The sequence below is a fragment of the Podarcis muralis genome, chromosome 16 (assembly GCF_964188315.1).
Source record: "Podarcis muralis chromosome 16, rPodMur119.hap1.1, whole genome shotgun sequence".
In the NCBI taxonomy this organism is placed as follows: Eukaryota; Metazoa; Chordata; class Lepidosauria; order Squamata; family Lacertidae; genus Podarcis; species Podarcis muralis.
This window is the reverse complement of record NC_135670.1, coordinates 13,281,318-13,306,974: the sequence shown is the minus strand read 5'-3', so window position 1 is coordinate 13,306,974 and position 25,657 is coordinate 13,281,318. Positions and strand designations below refer to the sequence as shown.

The following is a 25,657-nucleotide window of genomic DNA, read 5'->3' as shown; positions in this document are numbered from 1 at the left end:
TAAAGGTCAAAACCAGCACCTTAAATCTGACCCTGCACTCCACCGGGAGCCAGTGCAGCTGGAAAAGCACTGGGTGAATATGCTCCCATGGCAGAGACCCCATGAGGAGCCTCGCTGCAGCATTTTGCACCCGCTGGAGTTTCTGGGACAGCTTCAAGGGCAGCCCCGCATAGAGCGAATTACAGTAGTCAAGCCTGGAGGTGCCCGTCGCATGGATCATTGTGGCCAGGTCAGGGCGGGAAAGGTAAGGGACCAACTGCTTGATGCAGCGAAGGTGGAAAAATGTCACCAATATTTTTTTTAATTGAAATTGAAAAGGTCCTCCTGAAAATTTAACAGCATTTTAATGCAAGTTTTCCCTAATATACACGTTTGTACGCCATTTTAAACAATAGACACATTTTTGTAAAGCAAAGTTCCATAATATTATGCATTTTGGTATATTATTTTCACTAATATATGTGCACACTTTACTTGAGAAAATGCATTTTTGTACACACTACTTGGCCAGAAAACTGCACTGCAAAAATTCAGAGAAGTGTGAATTTCAAAGGATGGCTATTTTTCAGTTTTTGCATTATGTGAATGTATTATGTGAATTAGGTAGGTTTCCCTTAAATGCTAATTGAACCAAATTTATCCTATCCCTACTGACGGCTGGCAGGAGCGAACTTTGGTCTGTCAAATTTCAGCCGTGACCTGTGCGATGCCAAAACCCAGCACTTCCACCTCTCACCTTCCATTCTGCTCAATTCACTATGTCATCTTTGTGATGCCTTGTGACACCCGCCAAGTTCAGTGCCCAGTGTGGTAGAACTGGTCACACTGCCCTAAATCAGCTGCTGCAGCTGGGTTTGGATTTCCCCAAATGGGACTGCTAATCGGGCCAACAGGACTGAATTTCCCCATCCCTGATCTACATACCGTATTTTTTGCTCTATAAGACTCACTTTTCCCCTCCTAAAAAGTAAGGAGAAATGTGTGTGCGTCTTATGGAGCAAATGCAGGCTGCGCAGCTATCACAGAAGCCAGAACAGCAAGAGGGATTGCTGCTTTCACTGCGCAGCAATCTCTCTTGCTCTTCTGGCATCTGAGATTCAGAGTATTTTTTTTCTTGTTTTCCTCCTCCAAAAACTAGGTGTATCTTGTGGTCTGGTGCGTCTTGTAGAGCAAAAAATATGGTAATAGCTTCCCTTTTTAATCTGTATGGCTCCACCCAGGCTCCATTTCTTGGCCACACCCAACATATAACAAAGGGAAAGGATTGAGGAACTGGATTATAAAGGAAATGATTTTATATACTCCGGAAGTAAGGATGGAGCTGGAAAAAAAGTTCAGGGGCTAAGCATAAGTGAGCTCTGATGGCACTTTTCTTTTCTTTTGGAAATGAGAGAGCAGATAGAGAAGCATGATGAAAGGAAAAAAGGGGACACAAAAAGAAACTTCCGCCATATGTAAAATGCCTGCCCAGTTTCTCCAAAGCAAGCCAAATACAGATGTACAGTTAGCCTGTGGATGGAAACCACTGAATGCCACACCCCTGATCTGAATAGCTCCACCTCTCAGATGGCTTAGCCCCACCCTCAAATCTGCATAGCTCCACCCACATTCTGTTTCTAGGTGTGATCCTAGCATGTGGAGGAATCTTGGGCTTTAAGGGTGTGTCAGAGTGCATGCTGGGAACTGGAGAAGATAGGTTAGGTAGTTCAGGAATGAGGAACCTTTGGTCCTCCAGATGCTGTTGAGCTCTAGCTCTCATCAGCTCCACCCAGCATGGTCAATGGTCAGGGATGATGAGAGCTGTAGACCAGAAACATCTGGAAGGCCACAGGTCCCCTAGCCTGGGGAGAGAGCAGGAGAGACCCCTCAAATCTTGTCAGGTGTCAAGGCCGGTATTTGGTGAATATTCAGAGAATATCCAGTGAATATTTGACACAAGATTATTTGAAGGTGGGCAAATCCATTTCAGCTCCTGGAGAATGAATCGTGTAACTCCAAAAATGACACCAACATAATTTTTTTAAAGTTATTGGACAACAGGCCGGGAAACACCATTGAGCTGAATCTTTCCACGCTCAGCTAATAAAATGGTCAATAAATCTTTGTAGGTTTGCAATTTAACGGCTTGTCTCTAAGGAACGATCTCGTCCCTGTGTTTGAATGATATGTCAAAACAGAGACAATATTGGCATGTCTTTCTGTTGTTTTATATATATATTCTCCTGTGAATGACATAGTAAGGCCTATCACACCTCACAGAGTTCTTGTGAGGAAAGAAACTTGGGGGAATAAAAATGTGATAAATCACAATAATAAAAAAAGTAAGGTTAGTCATAGCCAGGGACACTTTTAAGTTGTTGCTGCACTCTTGGCGAGATCAACCAAACTTAATTTCTATGCCCTCCTTTTCACCAATAAATATTTCTGTACAGTGATTTGAGGAAGGGCCTGGTTCAATCTCTGGCATCTCAAGGTAAGGCTAGGAATGCCTCTAGGCTAACCAAGAAAGGTGGACCAATGGCCTGACTCTGTATAAGGCAGCTTCCTAAGTGATTAAAATGTCTGAAGAACAAGCATTACCCCACTGCCCACATCAAGGGAAATAATAGGACGACTTTCTTGTTCTGCATTGGCCAGACCCCTTCCAGAGTATTATGTCCAGTTCTGGTCAGCACAGTTTAAGAAGGATATTGACAAGCTGGAATGTGTGCAGAGGAGGGAGACTAAGATAATCAAGGGTTTGGAAACCAAGCCTTATGAGGAACGGTTGAGGGAGTTGGGCAATGTTGAGCTTGGAGAAGACTGAAAGGTGATACGATATCTGAAGGGCTGTCCAATGGAAGATGGAGCAAGCTTGTTTTCTGCTCTTCCAGAGGGTATTAGGACCAAAACCAATGGATTCAAATGGCAAGAAAGGAGATTCCAACGAAACATCAGGAAGAAATTTCTGAAGGTAAGAGCTGTTTGACAGTGGAAGAGACTCCCTCAGAAGGTGGCAGACTATCTTTCATGGGAGGTTTATAAACAGAGGTTGGCTGTCAGGGGTTCTTTAGCTAGGATTCCTTCATTGCACGGGGTTGGTCCCTTCCAACTCTACAACTATATGACTCTGTGCTATGATCACAGTTCAGTTTTACATTTCAGTCCACTCCTGTAGCTGCTGCATGAATTAGAACCTTTGAATCTGTTTCTTGGAGGGCAGGACACACGAATTCCACAGTATCACAGTTCCCCACAAGCTATATCTTTACAAATCTGAAATAACCTTGGTACTAGTTCATATGAGTGCAGTTACAGAAAAGTTTATACAACAGGAGTTACCTGCCTGGTTTCTTTTCATCGGCTCATTCCAATATTTTCCATGTGAAAGAAACACAAGGCACCTGTATGCTTTAAAAGTTTACACAGCACACTTTTGATTTGAATGCTCCTAACAAAAAGATTTCAGTTCATTTTCCATCTGTTACAAAGACCTGCCTGAGACAACCTCCCTGGGCAGGTGTGTCTTATCAAAACAAGGTTTGCCAAGCTGGTGCCCTCCAGATATTTTCAACTATAACTCCCATCAGCCTCAGTTCAAAACATCTGCAGGGCACCAGCTTGACAAATGCTGTTGCATTAAAGCAGCAGCAACAACAGGGTGCCTCCAGTCCTACTCAGAGTAGACCCATGGAAACTAATAGACATGGTTCACTTAGGCTTGTTCATTTTAATGGGCCTACTCTGAGCAGGGCTTCATTGGACACAACCCTGTGTCCATGCATCCCATTTTAAATGGTGCACGAGGGGCAGTCAAGTCGCCAAGGTTTTGTCGAAATAATATTCCAGTTTGCTTGGCAGGAGGACAGAAATCGAGGCGGCTTAGTCACCCAGGGGAATTGGGAGGGGAGAGAAAAGAACATTGGAGGGTTAAACGTGAAGGCATGACTCCGTTGTCAGTTCAAAGGAGGTGACTGCTTGCCAAGTGCCAGGTTAAAAGGGAAAAAAATGCTAAAGGTTTTGTCAACATGCATGTTGGCAGGCAAAGCTTCAAACGACAAGTAATTGTTTCGTGCTGGAAGAGACAACAAGGGCTTTAAAACTGTTGTTAACCCTGCTGAGCTGAAGATATCACCTTTAATTAGTGCAACGTAAGAGCCCCATCTCTCTATCTCTCTTACACACAGAGAGATAAAATTCCTCCTCTCTCGCTTTCTCTCCATCACGGCTCATTGCTACAGCACATGCTGCCTTGCCCCAGGCTCAGACACCCACAGCATCTCCCGGTGGGGCTCAGAATATCCGCTCTGAAACCCTGCCAGTCCGTGTAGGCAACACTGAGCTTGACGAAGCCAGTATAAGGCAGCTTCCCTTGTTCCTATTTAATACAGTCCTTCCTCTGGAAACATGAGGACTAGAATCTTATTTGGAAAATGGCCGCAGCTCAGGGGCAGAGAATTTGCTTTGCATTCAGAATGCCCCCAGTTCAATCCCCAGCATCTCCAGGTAGGGCTGGGAGAGACACACCTGCCTTACAATGGCAGAGAGCTACCTGCTGCTGCTGCTGCTGCTGCTGGTCAGTGTAGACAGCACTGAGTTAGATGCATCAATGGGCTGACTTGGTCAGGTTACTCTGCTTTCCTTCTCACGTGCACAAAGCAGATTTCCCCCAGCCAGACAAATCTTCTCACATGGATCAGCCACATGGTAATCCAACCTAATCCATGGTCTATGGGGTGGTATCCAACTAAATATTGTCTAGCAGAGACCCGTTGACGTTAATGGACTTAAGTTAGCCATGTCCATTAATTTCCATGGGTCTCCTCTGAGTAGGACAAACACCGGCTGCAACCCCAAATAAATTAATAGATCCCACCCTGTGCTGAAAACTCAAGATGCCCAGTAGTTATAGAAAGGCAGACCGTGTGTTAGAACCTCCATGTCCAGGGGCAGTCTAGCTCTAAAGAGCAGATGAGGGGAGGAGAGGGAACAACAGAGGGGAGTCTGCGGTCTTGTGGGCTCCCTGGAGGCCACTGACATTGATACAGCCTTGATTCCATCTGCAGAGGTGCTGATAATCTGTTCAGTCACCAGGCGAAAGAAGGGAGCAGGGGAGATCCCACAGCGCACTATGGCTCTATGGATGTTGTTGGACTCCTGCTCCCATCATCCCCTGCTGGCTGGGGCTGATGGGAACTGGGAGTCCAACAACATCTACAGGGATCCATCCATGGCTGGGCTCCGACGGAGCGGAGGTTTTGGTGGTGGTGGTGGGGAGGTATTAGTCATTGGCTTGATCAAATCAAAGAGCCAACACTTCCATCAAACTTCCAATCAGTTCAGAGACTGGCAGAGGCAGGAGGAAGATTCCCACCGCTTCAAAGTAATGTACTTGCAGGAGGTTGGATTAGGTGACCCTTCCAACTCTACAAGCTTGTGATTTTATGATTCACTGCAGGGACCCTGGGAGGTTCCCACCTGATGTCAGCTTTTGAGCAGGTGAAGGTGGATGTGGTCCATAAAAGGCGGGGGAAGGTTGTGCTGTGGACTGTGCTTTGAAGTCCCAACAATCAGCTGATTGTTGGTGCTTCAAAGCACCCATCAGTGCTTGCAGAGCAATGTGTGGTTTTCTTTAAGCCCCCAACAATCAGCTGATAAAGTTTGCTTAGCCTTGCATCCTCCTGCCTTCCTTCTCCCTGAGCCCCACGTTCCATAAGCACTTAAGAAGGTCCTCTTACACCAGGAGTAGGAAACTGGATCCAGCTCTTTACCTATCTTCCCTGCCACAGGCCAAGTTTGCCACACCTGACATCACAGGTGAGACCCATTTCTTTCTGCAGGGTTCTGAAATCAAACCATGCAGGTGCAAATGCAACCAGCTGATCGTTGGCGACTTCAGAGGATTGCACGCAGCTCTCGCTGCAAGCACTGATGACCAGGGTGCTTTGAAGCCCCGGTGATCAGCTGGTTGCCAGGATCTTCAAAACACAGCCCATAGCACAAATTCCTCACCTCCTTCTTGGACCAGGCCCATCTTTACCTGTCCAAAACTTGACATCGGGTGTAGGATAGGTGGGCTTAGTCTGGTCAGAACAGCCTTGCAGGCCAAATGAGGAATGCTTGCAAACTCAAATAGGCCCATGGGGCCAAAGGATCCCATCGCTGCCCAAGACCAAACTGCCTGAGATGCTAGTTCTGACTTCAAGGGACCCTCAGCCAGATCTGGGCCAACCTGCTGACCTCTTAACACCTGACAACACCGATGTAACAAACTTGAGAACTCTCCTCGAACTGACCACCGGTCCATCAGCTCCAGCATCCTCTAGTTTCTGTTTCCTGTTTGCCACAGTGGCCAATCAGGTGCCTCAGTCTGAAAAGTCCACCATCAACCACCAGGGCTTGAAGGCAGTAACCCTCATTTGCCACAGATCCCCAGCAACTGGATATTTAGAGGTAGCCTGCATCTGAAAATGAAGGATCCATTCCTAACCTCTGTGGCCAGTAAGAACAGAAGAGGAGTCCTCTTGAGTCAGGCCAGATGTGCATCTAGTCCAGAAATCTGTTCCTACAGTGGCCAACCAGGTGTTTTAGGAAGGCCACAAGTAGGTCATGAGGTCAACAGCTGTCTCTTGCTTCTCCCAACCAACCCTGACTCCGATCCTAGGAGTAGCATATAGTCATCAGGACTGGTACCCGTTGGTTGTTTTATCCTCCATGAATTTTGTCTAATCCCCTCTTTCACAGCCATCATCACTACACCATGCCAGAAGTTCTGTTGCATTTGCTTTGTCCTGAGTATGTTGCCAATCAATATTGCCAAGCTATCAAGAGGAGACTACATATGCTCACTCCACTGGAAGAGTTGGAGTTCCCAGGAATGTCTGCAATGACTCTGACAACAGAAAGTTCTCTGCACATGCTCAGAAGCCCTTTTCTCCAGCCTGCCCAGTTGCCAAGGACAATCACCAGCTACTTAGCCTATCTTAGGTGAAACCTGGACCAACAGTATCTTCAAGACACGACATCGCAAGCTGGAAAGTGGCGTTTGGCCCTGTGTTTGAGATGAAATGTGTGAACGTCACAGAACTACAAAACGAGCAGCAAAAGAAGCCATCGCTGGGACATGCTCTCTGCATGCATGTTCATTGCACTAAATACTTTGAAAAATAGACAGATGTGAACTCACAGAGCTAAGGCAAAATATTTCACCTATCCATGCCAATTGTTGTATTAAGTGTTCAGCTGCTACACTATTTCAAAAGAAAAGAAAAGAAAAGAGCAGGCACCTTAAAACTTGAAAGGCCTACCATTTTCATGGCGAGAACAACTGCCCTCCCCTCAAAGTCTGCTTTTGTTTCATTTTACAATCCATTGTTTCTGGCCCTCCCTGAGGTTTTTGAGGAAATCTCAAAAAACCATGGCAGTAGTTGTGTGTGACAATTGTGTCTGTGTGTGAGTTGGGAGGGAGGGAGAGGCTATTGTGACAGAAGGCAAAGTGGAAGGAAGAACCAGAGGCGGTTGTTCTTTTAGAGATCACAAAGCAAGATTTCATGATTTGGGGAGTGGGGGGACAGTGGTGGACCCCCCCCCCAAGTTTTTATTGACAGTGGAAAGGCATTAGTTTATCCCTCTGTGGCGGTGGTGAACAGGGCATCTGAATCATTCGCAACGAGTGCAACCTTCAGATGTATGCCTGTGAGGAAGAAACACTGTTTCTGATTGCAGTGTTGGATCCAGGCTTGAATTAATTTGGCAGGGTGTGTATTTGTGTGCATGTTGAAATAACCGCAGCTGACGCTCCCCCCCCCCCCACACCCTGTGGTCTAATCAGTATCAAACACTGGAGATTGGGGAACTGTAATTGCATCACTCAATAAATCTTGCTCATTCAACTCTCCCCACCAATGGGCTGATGGCACTAGAAGCTGCCCTTGAGCTATGGGGCACCCCCCTGGAATGCCTTGCTTCCTCTGTAACCCAAGGAAGACACAGGAGGGTAGCGGGTACCCTTTTGCACTGAGAAACCGGGGCTCCGAACCAAGAGAAAACCCCAGCGATGGGAGTCCTCTCTCTTTGAGCGGCCCCCTTAGAAGCACCTGGCTCTCGAATCCCCCCCCCCCTCGTGACTGGGAAGCATAAAGGACACCAGGGGAGCCTCAAAGCAAACTCCCCCTTTCTTCTTCTTTTGCCATGGGTTTGGGTTGGGACTGCAACCGGCTAGCTGGCATCCCTTGGTACACGGACCACACAACGACATTCTCCTCTCGAAACAAAGAGACGCAAACGGAGGAACGAAATCTCGTCGAAGGATAAAATCGGCAGAGCTTTTCATAGCAAACCTGCCCCCCAAATTTGAGCCTTTCCTTCATCAGCTTGGCTCCCAAAACCTTCCCGAATGAAGACCATCACAGAGAAAGGCCTGAGGAAGTTGGAGGAGGCATGGAGGAAAGTTCCCTTTGCTGTGTCCACCTCCTCTTCCAGTAGGAAGGGGGGGGGCTTTCCAGGCCCTAGAGCCGGGCCCCTGATTTTGATAAGCCCAGCACTCCCTTGCTCAGAGTTCAGCCCGCCTTGCTTGACCCCTAAGATGCAGGATTAAGGGATCTCCTCCCAACGTCCGTTCTCCCCACCCCAAACACAAGCGGATTTGATCCTTCGACATCAAAACAGAAAAAGCAGAACAACTCTAAAGGAAGGCAAGAGATACACCATCCGAACCCCCCCCAACAAACCCCCACAGTGCCCCCACTTCAAGACATTCCAAACATAAGGGAACGAGAACAGAGGTTTTTCTCTTTTTTTGTAAAAAGAAAAAGAAAAAAAGAGTCAAAAACAAGAGTACGCCATCGAAAAAGAAGATAAAACAGCCTCAAAAGGAGCCGGAAGGAAGGAAGGAAGAAGGGAGGGAAAGAAGGAAGGAAGGAAGGAAGAAGGGAGGGAAGGAAGGAAGGAAGGAAGAAAGAAAGGTATCATCACTCACTCTCCAGGTCTGTGTTTAGTGCGATTTTGGCAGCCGCAGATATGTAGGTACAAGCAAGCAGGAACAAGGGGTTTTGAGGGGTTCTCAATGTTCGGGTGCGTGTCCCCCCCGTTTAGTAACAATGTTTTATACAAGTTCAAAGAAGCATTGTGAGCCAAGCTGATCTTCTTTCTCTCTCTCGTTCCTCCTCTGTCCCCTCGCCGATCTCGGTCCCCCACCATCATCCCTCTGTCTGTCCGTCCATTCCTTCCTGGGCGCGAGAGAAATTCCTTTGACATATTGGTTGGGTGGGTTCTGTTGTCATTCAGTCGAGGTTGGGTTCCGATCCGCCACTTCCTCCTCCTCCTCCTCCTCCCCCCTGCTGCCCGGCCGCCAGGCCCCACCCTCCCCACTCAGATGAAATACTCCTTCTTGTCATCCCCACCAGTTTGACCGCCCTCGGCGTTGATAATGGCTGTGTCTGCGTCTGGGGCGTCGTCCGAACCTTTGGCCTCGTGGGTCAGGTAGGTACCTGCATAGGGACACAGAAAAAGAGAGGAAGCTACCAAATTGGGTCATTTGGCTTGGAGCAACAGTGGAGCTTATTTAGGATGGCTAAGAAAAGTGGGAAGGGTCTGTACCACCGCAAGGGAACATGGGACTTGCATGGTTCACCCAACCACACCTCCAAAAGACATGGCTTACGTGCAGAAGATCAGAGGTTCAGCACCATGGGCATAGTCGGGGCAGCAACTGCCCCCCTAAATCAAGTAAGTAAAGAAAAAATACTTAACCAAAAGTATTTGGTTAAGTACTTGGGACACGGGTGGCGCTGTGGGTTAAACCACAGAGCCTAGGACTTGCCGATCAGAAGGTCGCCAGTTTGAATCCCTGTGATGGGGTGAGTTCCCGTTGCTCAGTCCCTGCTCCTGCCAACCTAGCAGTTCGAAAGCATATCAAAGTGCAAGTAGATAAATAGGTACCACTCCAGCAGGAAGGTACACTGCTCTGGTTCGCCAGAAGCAGCTTAGACATGCTGACCACATGACCTGGAAGCTGTATGCCGGCTCCCTAGGCCAATAAAGCAAGATGAGCGCCGCAACCCCAGAGTCGGTCACGACTGGACCTAACGGTCAGGCATCCCTTTACCTTTACCTAACCAAAATTAGTAATGATCACAATATTTGAAATGGAAATGCTCGCCAAGGTCACTCTGATGACGTTGTGGCGCATTCTAGTGACCTGACAGAGCAATAGGCATGGCTTCAATGAACTGACCAATCGCGTCACAGGTAGCTTGGTTCTGGAACAGGACAGGTGGGTGTCTTGCTGCCCCAACATAAATCCTGGCTACGCCCACATTCAACACCCCCTTTCCCAATAACTCCAGCTAGAGCCACGTTTCCTTCTGGAGAACTCTTTGAGGGCCATATGCAACTGGTGGGCGGGGCCAGAGGCCAAAGCAGGCAGAGCAACGAGTGCAATTTTAAAAATCTTTGTACTGTAGGTTAGTTTCCACACAAACAAACACACCTCTCTATCGCCTATCCAGGCCAACATTTCAGACATTTCCAAAAGCCCTCAAGGAAGGTGTGAAGCAGGGCTGGCGAGGGGAGCAGCCTGAGCAGAGTGTGGATGCAGCTGGAGAAGGGTACGTGGAGCCCCAAGGGCCAGATAAGAGATGCCTGGAGGGCCGCATTCAACCCTTGTGGTCTACCCAGCCCCGGTTTGCAAGAGGCAGAAAACATTTGTGCAGGTTTGAGTTGAAGCCTACCTTTGTGCCGGATCAGGTAGTGACCCAGAACAATGAGGAGGATAAGAAGCAGGAAGACAATGACAGCCACTATTCCCCCAATGATGGCGTGGTACGTGCTCCCACTGTGGGTCATGGGGCTTGCATCTATCCAGAGGGAAAGCAGAAAAGGGAAAGGAGAAAAAGTTGGCTGAGAAAAAGTTAGCTGAGAAGCGGCCAAGAAAATCCACACATCTCACGGACTGGCTTTTCCTTCCAAGCACCCAAACCAGAGCAGTCGAGGCAGAAGCGGGCGAGGGATGAGGCCAGGAGGAAGAAAGAAAGCGGAATATACAGAGGGGAAGATGAAATACTCCCCATGCTGGCCACAGTGAAATTCCATGTCCTCCATACCTTAATTACAGTGGTACCTCAGGTTAAGAACTTAATTCGTTCCGGAGGTCTGTTCTTAACCTGAAACTGTTCTTAACCTGAGGTAACACTTTAGCTAATGGGGCCTCCCGCTGCCGCCACACAATTTCTGTTCTCATCCTGAAGCAAAGTTCTTAACCTGAGGTAATATTTCTGGGTTAGCGGAGTCTGTAACCTGAAGTGTATGTAACCTGAAGCGTATGTAACCCGAGGTACCACTGTACATAGTTTCTGTCTGATGCTGAAGACACACTTCTTTACTCGAACACAGGGCTCAGCAACCTTTTTCAGCTGTGGGCCGGTCCACCATCCCTCAGACCATGTGGAAGGGCCGGACGATATTTTTTTTTGGGGGGGGGGGAAATGAATGAATTCCTATGCCCCACAAATAACCCAGAGATGCATTTTAAATAAAATGACACATTCTACTCATGTAAAAACACGCTGATTCCCAGACTGTCCGTGGGCCGGATTGAGAAGGCGATTGGGTTGCATCCGGCCCACGGACCTTAGTTTGCCTATCCCTGCTCTAACACCAGAGATAGAAGATTGCATCCGGTAACTTTTGTGGGGGTTAAAAAATAAGACACCAATGCAATGTAATCAGTATCAGTGTGGTGTAGTGGTTTAGAGCATAGGACTAGGACTTGGGTGAGAAGGGTTCGAATCTCCACTCAGCCATGAACGTCACGTATAACCTTGAAGCTTTTGAAAGGTTTTGGTCTGACGTTCCTAATGTTTTCTCTCTTACTTATCATTACCATGTTGAAGGGCAACTGAAAGCTGTAGCTGAATAATAGGCCCCACATAGCAATAGGTCTCTGTTTTCTCCCAAGTACATGAAAACAGGAGGCTCTGCCAAAACACCTTGTTTGTGGTGGACTTGTACTTAAAGAATGTGAGGTCTGGAGGGTGGCAACACGAGAAGGGGCCTTTTCTGTAGTGGCTCCCCATTTGTGTAATTCTCTCCCCTGGGAGGCTCACCGGGCACCTCCATTATATATTTTTAGGTGCTAGGTGAAAATATTCCTCTTCAACCAGGCCTTTGGCTGATTAATATCCCACAGCCTTTTAAATGTGTCTATGGGAGCAGGGGAGTATTGTATTGTTGTTTTTGCTTTAATTCTTTATCTTGTATTTTATTCTGTGAAGTGCCCTGAGATCTTGTGATGAAGGGTCATATACAAATATATATATATATATATATATATACACACACACAAATATATAACCAACAATAGTGATATTTCTATAGCAAGCAGCATATAAATCTCCTAAAATAATTGTGATAAAAAACAATGGGGTGTGGAATTTCTGTAGTAGCCAGCACTATATAAATTGCCTAAATAAAGTAGGAGTAGTAACAATGATAAGTAAATAACTATGACTATTTCTGCAGCAACCAAGCATCCCGCAGGAGAAAGCAATAAAGTGACCCAAGTATTAGCAAAGCCATTCTTATTCCTGAATCTGGAAAACCAGCAAGATAGGCTAGGCCATGGACCCAAATATAAGACAGCTAAATCCTCGGCTGAGATGCCTCAGCAGGTGGCTCCCTGGTGGCTCCCCCCCCCCCCCGCTCCTGCCAATCAAGTGCCCATCCAGAACCCATGGGGGATTATTTGGGAATGAAGATGCTCACTCAACACAGCAGCCTGAGTGAAGGGGTTAAGTGGTTGCTATGGCGACATAATCGGTGGACCTTTAAAGGTGGAGGACTAGCTGTGGGGTGAGCAGACGAGGTGCCGGCAAGGCAGAGAAAGTACATTTGGCTCCAGCCTATGGGGGCCAGCACGGTATGGTGCTTCCATGTGTTCAAAGCACTTTGCATGTGCTATCCCAGAATCATAGAATTGCAGAGAGTTGGAAGCGACCCTGAGCGTCATCTAGGCCAATTTCCTGCAACGTGGAAATCATGCCATCTTCCTTACAACAAGGTGGGTTGGCATTATGATCCCCGCCCATAACGCAGATGGGGAGACTGAGTCCAAAGGGCTGCAGCTTGCCTTAAGCTACCACGGCAGGATTTGAACCAGGGACTTCCTGATTCTTAGCGCAGCCATCTAGCCACCATGCTACACCAGGGCTGGGGCTGCTAAGAAGTCTGCAATCAGTTCAGAGTCTGATAGTGCAGGAATCGTTTAGGGAGAAAAATCACACACACACACACACACACACACACACACACTTCAGAGAGCACTTGATTGATGCGTCCTCGGGAGCACAACCGCCTTTGGCCTCCTTCCTGATGCCACACTCTCAAGCGGTTATTGTCGCATGCAGCGAAATTGGTCCAGGCACTAAACACACAAGCCAGATGCGCAAATCCCTTTGCTCCAAAAAAGAAAAAGTCTTGTCTCATATTCCCCCCATCAATACTGCATTTCAAGAGACTTTTTATGTATCCCACCTTCCTCCGAGGAATCAGGCTTTCCTGCCTTTTAAGCAAGCTGACAAACAGATTCAACTGTTGCGGTTTTGTTATTTTATTAGGTACTTTTGCATTGTTCCAGATTAATTTTTAATGGCCGTTGCATTGTTTCCGATGAATTTTTAATGAAGCTTATTTCGAGATTATATAATGTCAAATCATATGTGTATGTGTGTACACACACACACGAGATGCAACACACCCGTGCTTTATTTTTATCTTATCATGGTATGCTCTATTCATATGGTGTGCACAAGATAAGACAGCAAGGGAATTGAGATTACCATTTTCATTTGATTCCCTTCAAATTCAACGTGTTGGCAATTACTGTGGTATTTTCTTTTCAAAATATGTAGAAGTAGTTGTTAGACCTCAAGAATACTCGTGCTCCATGCTTGCATTAATGCTGCATAATACTTCTCCCCACCCCCAGTATCCCCCTCTCTCCCTCTCTCTAATTTTGCCTTCTGTAAATGTTTCATTTTCTTAGTTCAGTAAAAAATATATGGACCCCCTGACACATAGGCAGTGTTAGAAACTCAGATATATAAGCTAGGCTCACTTGGTAGAGCATGAGGCTCTTAATCTCACTGTTGTGGGTTTGAGCCCCATGTTGGGCGAAAGGTTCCTGCATTGCAGGGGGTTGGACTAGATGACCCTCATGGTCCCAACCCTGCAATTCTATGATTTAACGCTGTTTCTCATTCTAGGCTGAGAAGAAAAGAGTATTATTACAAAAATATAAGAAGAGCCTCCTGAGACTGGTCAGACCTCACCTGGAGTACTGTGTCCAGTTCTGGGCACCACAGTTCAAGAAGGACACTGACAAACTGGAACGTGTCCAGAGGAGGGCAACCAAAATGGTCAAAGGCTTGGAAACGATGCCTTATGAGGAACAGCTAAGGGAGCTGGGCATGTTTAGCCTGGAGAAGAGGAGGTTAAGGGGTGATATGATAGCCATGTTCAAATATATAAAAGGATGTCATATAGAGGAGGGAGAAAGGTTGTTTTCTCCAGAGAAGCGGACACGGACCAATGGATCCAAACTACAAGAAAGAAGATTCCACCTAAACATTAGGAAGAACTTCCTGACAGTGAGAGCTGTTCGACAGTGGAATTTGCTGCCAAGGAGTGTGGTGGAGTCTCCTTCTTTGGAGGTCTTTAAGCAGAGGCTTGACAACCATATGTCAGGAGTGCTCTGATGGTGTTTCCTGCTTGGCAGGGGGTTGGACTCGATGGCCCTTGTGGTCTCTTCCAACTCTATGATTCTATGATTCTATTCTACGACTATGAGACCTGTTTTCACCCTGGCCAGCAATCCTGGGAAACACAAAGAATGTAGTCCTCCGACCAGCAGAGGGTGCCGTGAAACAATGCTCACCATGAACATTCAGGTTGTATATTGCCGTGGAGATGCCCATAATGCTTGAGGCATAGCAGATGTAGGTCCCGCTGTCGCTTTTGTTCAAACTGTCGAAGACGAGGATGTTGTCTTGGGCCTCGGCTAGGGGCGCCTGAGCCCCCTGCTTCTCCCACTTGTATTCCTGAGGGCTGTGAGGGAGGGAAGAGAGTTGGTGAGAGTCAGCAGAGCTTGAGGTCACAGGGATTGCACATCGCCCTTCAATGATCTGGAGACCCCGGTCTATTGGGGGATACAAAGCTGTTCTAGGCACACGGTGAAACAGCAAGGCCTCGTCTTCTTGCCTTGGTCTGGCTGGGACCAACTGGTGCCCAGCAGTGGAGGCGGGTCCATTCGGGCAGAGGGGACACTGCCCCACCAACCACAGTTTGCTCTCCACCTGTCTGCTCTCCTGCTTCCAACCAATCAGGAGATGGCGCAGCCTGCCAGGTTCCTCCTCCTCCTCAGTTTCCAGGTTGCTCTTGAAAAACTCAGCAGGGGGGAAGAGGATGGAGACAAAAGTAGACTGAGTTGGTGCTGCCTGCCATTGGCTCTGGCTCCACCAATCCCAATGGGCTCCAGAAAAGGACCTTTTTGGAAATAGCTCCCCCAGTGTGGGATGCCCCTTTGAAACAGCCTCACTAGGTATCCTCATTTTGTTCTTCTCAGTGCCATCTTAGGCGTCTTCAGATAATTTAAACATTGCTGGTGTTTTCAGCTCTCCCTGGTGGCTTCCGCTCAGTTATCTAGTTTTGTGCTGGGGTCGTTTTTCATGATTTTATTTTAGAGCTTCTCGTTTGCCTTTTAGTAATTTTTTGAATCATTCAAAAGATCAAAAAGGCATTGTTAATGGGGTGGTATACACAGGATTGGAGGGACGCGGGTGGTGGAGGGATGCGGGTGGCGCTGTGGGTAAAAGCCTCAGCGCCTAGGGCTTGCCGATCGAAAGGTCGGCGGTTCGAATCCCCGCGGCGGGGTGCGCTCCCATCATTCAGTCCCAGCGCCTGCCAACCTAGCAGTTCGAAAGCATCCCCGGGTGCAAGTAGATAAATAGGGACTGCTTATTAGCGGGAAGGTAAACGGCGTTTCCGTGTGCTGCGCTGGCTTGCCAGATGCAGCTTTGTCACGCTGGCCACGTGACCCGGAAGTGTCTCCGGACAGCGCTGCCCCCCGGCCTCTTAAGTGAGATGGGCGCACAACCCTAGAGTCTGGCAAGACTGGCCTGTACGGGCAGGGGTACCTTTACCTTTATACACAGGATAAGACAATTTAGAGAGCAAGTGTGGTGCAAAATCTGGAGTGGCCCTGGGAGACCAGGGTTTGAATTCCCTACTCAGCCATGGAGCTCACTGGGTGAGCCTGGGCCAGTTACTGCTTCTCGGCCTAATCTGCCTCACAGGGTTGTTGTGGGGATTAAAAGAGGAGAGAGAGAGAACCATGGATGCCACTTTGAACTCCTCAAACAAAAAGGTGGGGTATTAAATTCAATAAATAAAGAAATACATTTAAGTGATTATTTAATGACCAGTGAGCAGAGTGCATTTGACACTGATCTGAAACCACCTAGGAGGTAGGCAGGAATAACGTGAGCAAGTGAAGAGCAGTGGGACTGGTATGACTGAGAGGTCAACAGTAGATGAAGCCAGAGCCAAGGAGAAGGCGGAGCCAACTCATCCTAGTTTTTCCCCTTTCCCCTTGCTGAGTCATGCCATCCAACATTTCTCTGATGAACATAGGGATGTTCTATTCAACAATAATTATAATTATACCCCACCCACCTGACTGGGTTGCTCCAGCCACTCTGGGTGGTTTCCAACATATATGAAAACAATAAGACATTAAACAAACCTCCCTATACAGGGTTGCCTTCAAATGCCTTCTAAAGGTTGCATAGTTACTTATCTCCTTGGCTCCTTGGTTGCATACTCGCCAACTTTTCTCTGATGAAAATAGGGGCATCCTAAGGAGAAGTGGGACATTCTGGGATCAAGTCAGAAGCTTCTGTAAATCCGGGACTGTCCCTGGAAAACAGGGACACTTGGAGGGTCTGCGGAGTTCTATAAAAGCAGACTAAGAAGGAGGACGCTGGCTGGCAAAGCCACTCCCTGGACTGGCTTGAGTCAACAGGCAGGCAGGTGGGGGATGGCTCAGAGCAGACTGAGGTTGGTGGGGCATTGGCACACAGGTCCCAATGGACCAACCTTCACTACACGTGAGGTTCTTTGCCGTTTACGCATCAGAGGAGAGAAGGAGACTAACATTGGGTTGCCTCGTCCATCGCAGCGCAGCCTCAGATTTTGTCCTTCTCGTGGGCTGTCGGGATACGATTTGATTTCAGCTGTTGGCTTGTCTGGGGAGAGAGACAGAGGAAGAAAGAAGGGAAACTGCTGTCATTGTCACAACCAGATCCACCTTTGACCTTTGACTCGGTGGCGGAGCCTCTGCTTTGCATGCAGAAGGTCCCAGGTTCAATCCCCAGGTAGGGCTCTTGTCTGTAATCCTGGAGAACTGCTACCAGTCATTGTAGATCAGGGATGGGGAACCTGTGGCCCTCCAGATGTTATGGGATCCCCCCAGCAACCATCATAGAATCACAGAGTTGTAGAGTTGGAAGGGAACAACCGTCTATCTTATTATATGGCAGCTTCCCTTGTTCCTAGGGGATGACTGCCATTACCACTTCCAAATCCATAGCTCAGCCTTTACCAACCGGTTGCCCTCTAATTTTTACCATATTGGTCTGAATATAGGCTGCATTTCCTCCCCCAAATCTGGCTTGTATTAAACCTGAGTGCAACCAACTGGTTGTGCTTTCCTAGACAGAGAAGACATATAGTGCGGACAATATTTGAGGACGGCTTATATCGAGACCAAAATGGTATTTATTTATCTGTTTAAGTGAGCAATATTGTGAAAACGGGGAGTTTTCACAATAAAACCTAGATTAAAAAAACACACATAAAGTACTGTAGTGCACAACCCAGTCTCTGAGTGATGAGATACTTTGTGGGTTCCTCAGCTTGCTTACCTAGGGTTCAGTTCCTTGGAATGATAGTCAACAGAGATGGTGTTGCTTTGTTGCTACAAGGTTCTATTAACACATATATACAACCTGGGCATAGAATGGAGGGACTCACAGCATTAACAATCCAACAGAGCTTTCTTCCCCATTAGGGTTCCAGGGAAGCCCCAAGTCACAGCTCTTGGGTCTAGTACAGAGCATGGCGGTATCTCTGTGTCTCCAGCTTCCAGCATCAGCCCAGCTCTTACACACAACTTTCTCATCAACAGCTCCCCCTTGGCCTGTGCTCTCCATCCTAGGATGATGCAGCATCCAGCCAGGTGAGCTGAGAAAAGAACCACCCATTTGTCTCTATGGCAACAGAGCAACCACTTTGGATATGGTAAATATCCAAATATTCTGGCCAGCCAAAGCCATTACTTTAACAAAGGAACTGGTTTGGCTGGTTCATCACACTCTTCTGCTATCACTGGATACAGGATCACAGCATCATCCATACTGACCACAAATACATTAAAAAAACACACGCTACTGTTCTTAACATGCACAACAGAACAGCTCCCAATTCACCAAAGACCAACTGAGGAAATACCAACTGAGGAAATACATGGACGACCATGAAGGAAGGGTTTTTAGAGAGAGAGAAAAGTGTTTTGATTAATACTCTAAATAGAAGAGGGCCGTTGCCTCAATGGCATGACAGTCTTTCCGGCATATGGAGCAGCAAGATAATAAGGACAGAACAGATAACTAGAGCATGAGAGATGAGATTTCAGAAGAAGATGAATATCTGAGGAGCAAAAGGCCCAAGGAGAAGAAGGCGTTTAAAGCAGAAGCAGAGATGATGAGCTAGCAAGGGCCTAAATCCATGAAGAAACTCAAAAACACAAATAAAAGCTTAGTCAGATCCACTAATAGAGAGGACCATAGTGACCCATGAATCAACATATTTCTGAGGGAAACAATAAACGTATTCATTTACATATATATTATATAGCTCTGTAACCTTAATTGTATTTTATTGCTATAGTTTTCCTCTGCTTTAAAAAAAATTTTTTTTTGTATGTAGTCTTTTTCTTTTCCCCTTTCCTTTCCTTTTCCTATTTACCGGTAACTCACTGTAATACTTTCAATAAAATATGAAAATAATAATAATAATAATAATAGTAACAACAACAACAACTGCAGAGAGGAGGGCCCTTGTGATGCTCCGCAGGCCACACTCCCTCCCCAGCCGCACCCCTCTCTCCAGGCACAACCCTGGCTGGAACGCTTCCTTGCACTCTTGTTTGTCTAGAAGGAAGACAGAGAGGTGTGTTTGTGTAGAAACTAGCCTAGTGTACAAAGGTGACACTTACACTAACTGCTCCGCTTAGTTTTCCCCCTGGCCCCGCCCACCACTGGCATGTGACCCCTTGAAGGATGCCTAGAGGGGAATGTAGCCCTCTCTGCCCCTGCACAAACAGGAGCTGCAAAAGCCAATTAAGTATATATATACCTCTCTCTCTGGTACAAGGAGGGCTGATAACCTTTCTGGTTGGCCTGCAAAAGGGACCCTTTTCACAGAAGGGCATTTGCCCCTCTTATCCTCTTCAACCCTCTCTAGCAGTGCCGTTTTTCCAGAAAAAGAGGTGCTGGAACTCACCATGAACACCGCCCTCCTTCTCTTAGAGTAGCAATGGCGTGCGAGAACTGAGTTCCGGCGAGTTCCATCTGAAAAAAGGCCTTGCTCTCTAGGTCCACCAAGGCTGGTAGCCCAGATCTCGGGTGAGGAAAAAGGCCTTTTCCAGCTCTGCTACTTGACATCTTTGCAAGCTGGGGGTGTGGAACCCCAAACACCTTCAGATGTTGTCAGCTGGCATGACCAATGCTCAAGAGAAACAAATGAGCATTGTGGAGTCTAAAAACGTCTGGAGGGCGAAATATTTCCCATCTCTGGCAGTGCTTTTTTCTTGGGGGTACTCAAGGGTATCGGCACCTTTCCCCACCAAATGTTAAAAGTGTGGCGCTTAACTGTAACAACTTCCTGCTGAGTAACCACACTTTTTACCCCCTAAAAGAAAAAGCACTGAATTCTCTGGTATAGAAGGCAGAAGAGGACTCCAGTTCCCACCTGCCCCACCAGCTTGGCCAGTGGTCCAGCAATGTAGAAAGGGCTCCAGGCTTCCTACAGTTGCAGCAGGAGAAGCCAGGGCTGGGGGACCTTTGGGCTCTCCAGATATTGCTGGACTCCAGCTCCCATCAGTCCCAGCCAGCAAGGTGAGGATTGATGGTGAAAAATGATGGAAGCTGGAGTCTGACAACTTCTGAAGGACACCAGGTACCCCATCCCAGCTTGTTGTTATTTATTTATCTATTATTACCTTTACACCCCAACTTTTCTCCAAGTGGTCTACACATTCCTCCCCCTCTCCATCAGCAACCCTGTTAGACTGAAAGGCAGTGACTGGTCCCCAAGATCACACAGAGAGCTTCACCAGCAAGTGGGGTTTCGAACCCTGGTCCCCCAGGTCTTAGCTCAGCACTCTAAACCACCCGCCCACTCCATTGCCCACAGCTCACGTACAAAAGACTGCTAGCTTCTGGGAGGTGGACTTGTCAGAGTTCTGCAGGGACTCATGGTCAACTGTGCAGGTGACCTCCACGCCATTGTCCTCTTTCCCGACGGTGAATTCTACGCGGCTGGTGACCGTGAACGTCTTCCCGTTAGCATCTTCTTCCACTTCCGAAGGTTCAGCTGTTTGGGGGAAGATGGCATAAGAACGGCTGAGTGGTCACAGGGAACTGTGGCAAAGAGAACAGTTTGGATTCTCGACCAAATGAAAGAATCGTTCCTTGGTTCATTCGGGCTAGGTTGCCTGGAAGCAGTTTTCGACTCACCATGGGTGATTAACCGCCTGCCTTTTAAGTGATTGATTCAGGGGGCAGGGGACCCCAAATTGTCAGAGGGGCAGAGCTGTCCCGTGGCCTCATACCTGAGAGCAGCTTATCGCCCTTATGCCACCGGAGCTCAGCAGCCGGCTTGCTGCCGGAAGAGAAGCACGTCAGCTGGGCCACGTCTCCTTCTTTAAGAGGATCGGAGTAGCCAGAGATCTGGGGTTTTTGCGGGATTCCTGCAAAAAGGGAAAGAAACCTGGGACACTGAGGACTAGCGACTTGGTTGGAGAATCCTCAGCTACATAGCAACCCTCCAAGATGCTGGAGATGGAGGGCAGTAACACACAGGCTTAGTGTCTAGTTAAATAAAAACCATAAGCAACCACCAGCCGAAATTCTCTGCAGGAGTGGAGCGGGACCACTCTATCCTTTCACATTTCTATGGTGCAACCCCTCTGTAGTTCCCAGAGTCAGACTGTGCTTTTGGCTTCTACCTCCCAGCAGCCCTCCCAGCCAAGGACCCTTGAGGTTGCACATCAGGTCTAGCCACACACACACACCCCGCTCTCTTTTCACTGTCCCTTAGTAACTCCATGATTTATTTATTTTTTGAGGGGTGTCCCTAGACTTAGCACCCACTCCAGGAGGCCTCCAAACCTGGAAGATACAAGACATGCAAACTCAGAATTCCCTTAGGCTGCCACTGAAATTCCTGGCTGCTCTGGGAGAAGTGGAAGCCGGAGTGCGGCTAGGGCAGGAGGCCCTCTGCTAGGCTTGGGGATGCTGGCTCCTGCTTGCCTTCACTACCCTCTGGCACTGACTGGCCTTGCCACCCCCTCCCTGCTCCCCTGGCCTCACCCAGCACAGTGACGATGGCCTTGGCGGTCCTCACAGGCATGGTGAAAATGGAACAGGTGTACTCGCCCTCGTCTGCCAGGGTCGCATTGTCGATACTGATGGTCAGCTCGTTGGGCGTAGACCTCTCCAGCTGGATGCGGAGATCTCTCAGCGCTAGGGGAGCAGAGAAGAAGGAGCGTTGCAAAATGGGTGAGTGAGGTTGCTTTAAGAAAAACTAAAATAGCACATGGTAATGGTTTCTAATACTGAAATTGAGAATGCCCTGTTGGAGAAACTCACCTTTCTTTTTTCTGCTTTTTGTGGGATGTGAAACACAAGAGCAGTCAAGTACAACATTCCTAGAGTGAACATGTTTACACATGGAGAGGAATGTTTGTTCATCCAGCAGGTAAACTTCCTGTTTCCTTCTGGGCTGGGACAGACTTCCTCTGCATGTGACTAGAGGTGGGTGTAGCCTCACCTGTGCAGGTAATGACAAAAGCACAGGGCAGGGCAGCCACCTTTCTCTCTCTTTTTTTGACTACATGGATCGAAGAAGCAACATCTGCTTAGCCAAAGATGCTCTCTTGGTTTCCAGCCAAGAGAGGACAGGGACTGTCTCCTTATGAGATAGTTTCCAGGTGTATGTTACTTTTCTAAGCTAAGTCTGCCTTCTGGGATCCAATTGTGAACAGAATGTGAGTAAATTCTTTTTATACTTTTATAGAAGACTGTGTTGTGTCTTATCTTTTATAAGGGAATAAGGGGAAAATACCAGGACAGTTATTATAAAGGCTTTAGCGAGCCTGAGCAAATGCATCCGCTGTAAGTTTAAAAGGGGAGTGTTACTCTGCTAAATTGTGAAACTTGTTAACACAAGTTGGAAAGACTATAATCAAATAATATATTCTCTCCCGCATCCCTGAACATTCCCACACTTTTAAAGCCTGATATATTATTATTATTAGCTATTTAATGCCCCAAATAGGCTTCTATGAAATCCAGAAAAAAAAGCTATAAAGGTGGTTTCTCAGTAACTTCCTCTCTTGGAAATGTTGTAGTCATAATTGCCTATGGTAGTCTCTAAGTTACTCACCACAGAATTTCATAGCTACCATGATAACTGAGAATGGTTATCATCAGAGGCAATGGGCTGCATTAATTTCATTAGGTCTACTCTAACTTAGTTGGAGGAGGGAAGAAAGAGCCTCTTTGGAATATGCAGAAAATATTTTTTTTTTAAAAAAGGAACCACAGAAAGACTTAGTTGGAGGAGGGAAGAAAGTGCCTCTTTGGAATATGCAGAATATATATATATATATTTTAAAAGAACCACAGAAAGAGGGGGAAGGAAGTCAAGTTTTGAAATGTTAAAATGACTGCAAAATTATTGAAATGCATAAAACTGAAAATCATAAATATTTTTGCTACAGCTTTTTGGAGACAGTGCATTCTGATGGTGCGTGCAGTGATAAAGTGAAATGGTAAGAGATGAAAGAGCTCTAGCCATTACACAATACTGCTGTTCAATGTCAATAATAATAATAATAATAATAATAATAATAATAATAATAATAATAATGTGATAGGGAACCTGTGGCCATCAAATATGGTTGGACTCCACCTTCCATCAACCAGTGATCACAGGGATGATGGGAGTTGTAGTCCAACGGCATGTGAAGGTTCACTGGTTCCCAATCAGGGAGGTACAGAATCCTTACTCTTTGCCCTTTTATAAAAACAAGTCAAAAGGTTTCTTTTTTCCAGACAGCCTGTTGATCTGCAGATTTTACTCCCTTCTGTTTTTATGGTCCTGACTAGCGGTTTTAAAATTTCATTTTAACATTGTGAGTTATCAACAGTGTTTTAAAATTACTACTAAAATACTATTAACAGCGTGTTCATGCATGTGTGCTTGCCTGCCCTGCAATTTACAGAATTAAAATCAATATACTTCCCCCTCAGATATGTAGGACTGGGCTTTTAATCAATAAATCATATTTCAGATGACAGCATCTCTAAAATTCACCAGATTAGCTCCATTGTCCTCAGCTCTGGGGCATCCACAGCAAATCCGACTACTTGATCTGTTGCAAATTTATCTTACTTAGACATTAAATATATAATTTTAGCTTGCTTATCACGAGAATCAGATATATGGACCTATTGAGTTTCCTCCTGGCACACACATTATCATCTTTTAGGTGTTAAGCAAATGCATTTTCATTTTCTCGGTCTTTAAAAAAATTGCTTTTTTTAAAAAAAAACTTTTATTGCAAATGCTGTAGTCTCATGGGGAACAAGTTGGGCCTTTTGTGTTTATTTAACATTCCGAATACTGTATTTTTGCTTTATCTGAATTGGTTAGCACAAAATGACTGCTGAAGTTGCAGGGTATAAATTATGGAAAACAATAAGCAGCAAACAAGCAAACAAATTGCGTTGCGCTTGTGACACATTGACAGCTCGGAAAGGAGGGGAAAAAGGCTGATATGTTAAATCTCCTCTTGCTCTTCTTGACTGCTTGTGCTGCTCTTTCGGCTGAGAAATATCCAAATTTTTAACAGATAAATTTATATTCAGTAGTGGCAGGGAGAACCAACTCCCTTCCAGCTGAAAAAAAAACAACACCTGTCTGTGTTGGTCATTTGGAGACAATTCTGAATCGCCGCAGGTGAGCAGGAGACTGAAAATACACATGCCTGTTTTATGGATTCTCCCCAGATTTTGAGGGCTTTAGAGGAACACTGTTCTCTGTGCGGCATCATTTACCTGGGTTCACTGAGGTTCCAAGGACATAAGCTAAAATCTTCTCTGCTTATCAAGGACAGTCCTTATTTTCTGCCTCCTGTTTCTGGTAATTCACCAGCTCTGTTTTCGCCTTCAGGGGATGCCTTGCTAAGAGGTTATGAATACAATTTCTGCCTTGCCTGACTACCAAGGCCTCATGCTTGCAAATCTCAGCCTTAAGTGGAAATGACATTTCCAAGCTTGCCTGCTGCTGTGGGAGGGGGAAAGGTTTGCAAGGAAGGCATTAGGACCTTGCCAGGTTCCTTATGGCGGCAGCAGAGTCCAAACTCAGAACTGGGCTGATGATGCGGAGAGTAAGGTAAAGGTAAAGGGACCCCTGACCATCAGTTCCAGTCATGGCCAACTCTGGGGTTGCGGCGCTCATCTCGCTTTAGTGGCTGAGGGAGCCGGCGTACAGCTTCCGGTTCATGTGGCCAGCATGACTAAGCCGCTTCTGGCGAACCAGAGTAGAGCACGGAAACACTGTTTACCTTCCCGCCGGAGTGGTACCTATTTATCTACTTGCACTTTGACTTGCTTTTGAACTGCTAGGTTGGCAGGAGCAGGGACCGAGCAACGGGAGCTCACCCTGTCACGGGGATTCGAACCGCCGACCTTCTGATCGGCAAGTCCTAGGCTCTGTGGTTTAACCCACAACGCCACCCGCGTCCCTTCTCATGTGGAGAGTATATGCCCATATATATATAAATGTTATATATATATATATATATATATATATATATATATATATATATGTATATATATATATATAACATTTGATTTGCATTGTCTAATTTCAAACCGAGCCAGTGGGGCATTTGCTCATTACTAATTGTGGTTTCTCAGATTTATTTATTTGAAAGATTTATTACTTGCCCTCCGCCACAAGCTCCCAGGGTAGGTTCCAGCACGTAGGAAATACAATTTCAAGGCAGATAAAATAAGTGTAATTGTAAAACCCATAAAACTGCTCCAAAATGGAACACAGTGACGTGAATTCAGCAAAGCAGGTGGGTCACAAAACCCAAAATGCGCATGTTAAAAACTGTACATCTCTGTAAGGAGGTGCAAGAAAAGCCTTGTTCTAGGATCAGGCCAATGGTCCTACTAGGGCACCATCCTGTTCTCCTAGTAGTCAACCAGATGCTCATGGCGAGAACATAAGAACCCGAACACAATAACACTCCACCCAGCCATGGGTA

The 25,657-nt window shown here is 46.7% G+C and overlaps 1 protein-coding gene across 4 annotated transcripts in view; it reads right to left on the bottom strand.

Moving 5' to 3' along the window:
- Positions 1–308: 308 nt before the first annotated feature.
- CADM3 (cell adhesion molecule 3) overlaps positions 309–25,657 on the bottom strand; it is a 92,449-nt gene continuing 67,100 nt past the window's right edge. The window contains exons 3-9 of one of the 4 annotated variants that reach the window (XM_077920015.1): positions 21,687–21,839; positions 20,927–21,064; positions 20,518–20,688; positions 17,189–17,279; positions 14,912–15,081; positions 10,710–10,835; positions 309–9,497 (exon numbers count right to left, since the gene is read on the bottom strand). In XM_077920015.1, coding sequence (XP_077776141.1) covers positions 9,349–9,497; positions 10,710–10,835; positions 14,912–15,081; positions 17,189–17,279; positions 20,518–20,688; positions 20,927–21,064; positions 21,687–21,839 — 998 coding nt within the window. In that variant the 3' untranslated portion in view covers positions 309–9,348. The remainder of the gene's footprint in view (positions 9,498–10,709; positions 10,836–14,911; positions 15,082–17,188; positions 17,280–20,517; positions 20,689–20,926; positions 21,065–21,686; positions 21,840–25,657) is intronic. The other 3 variants (XM_028710566.2, XM_077920016.1, XM_028710567.2) reach the window with 3 other exon arrangements.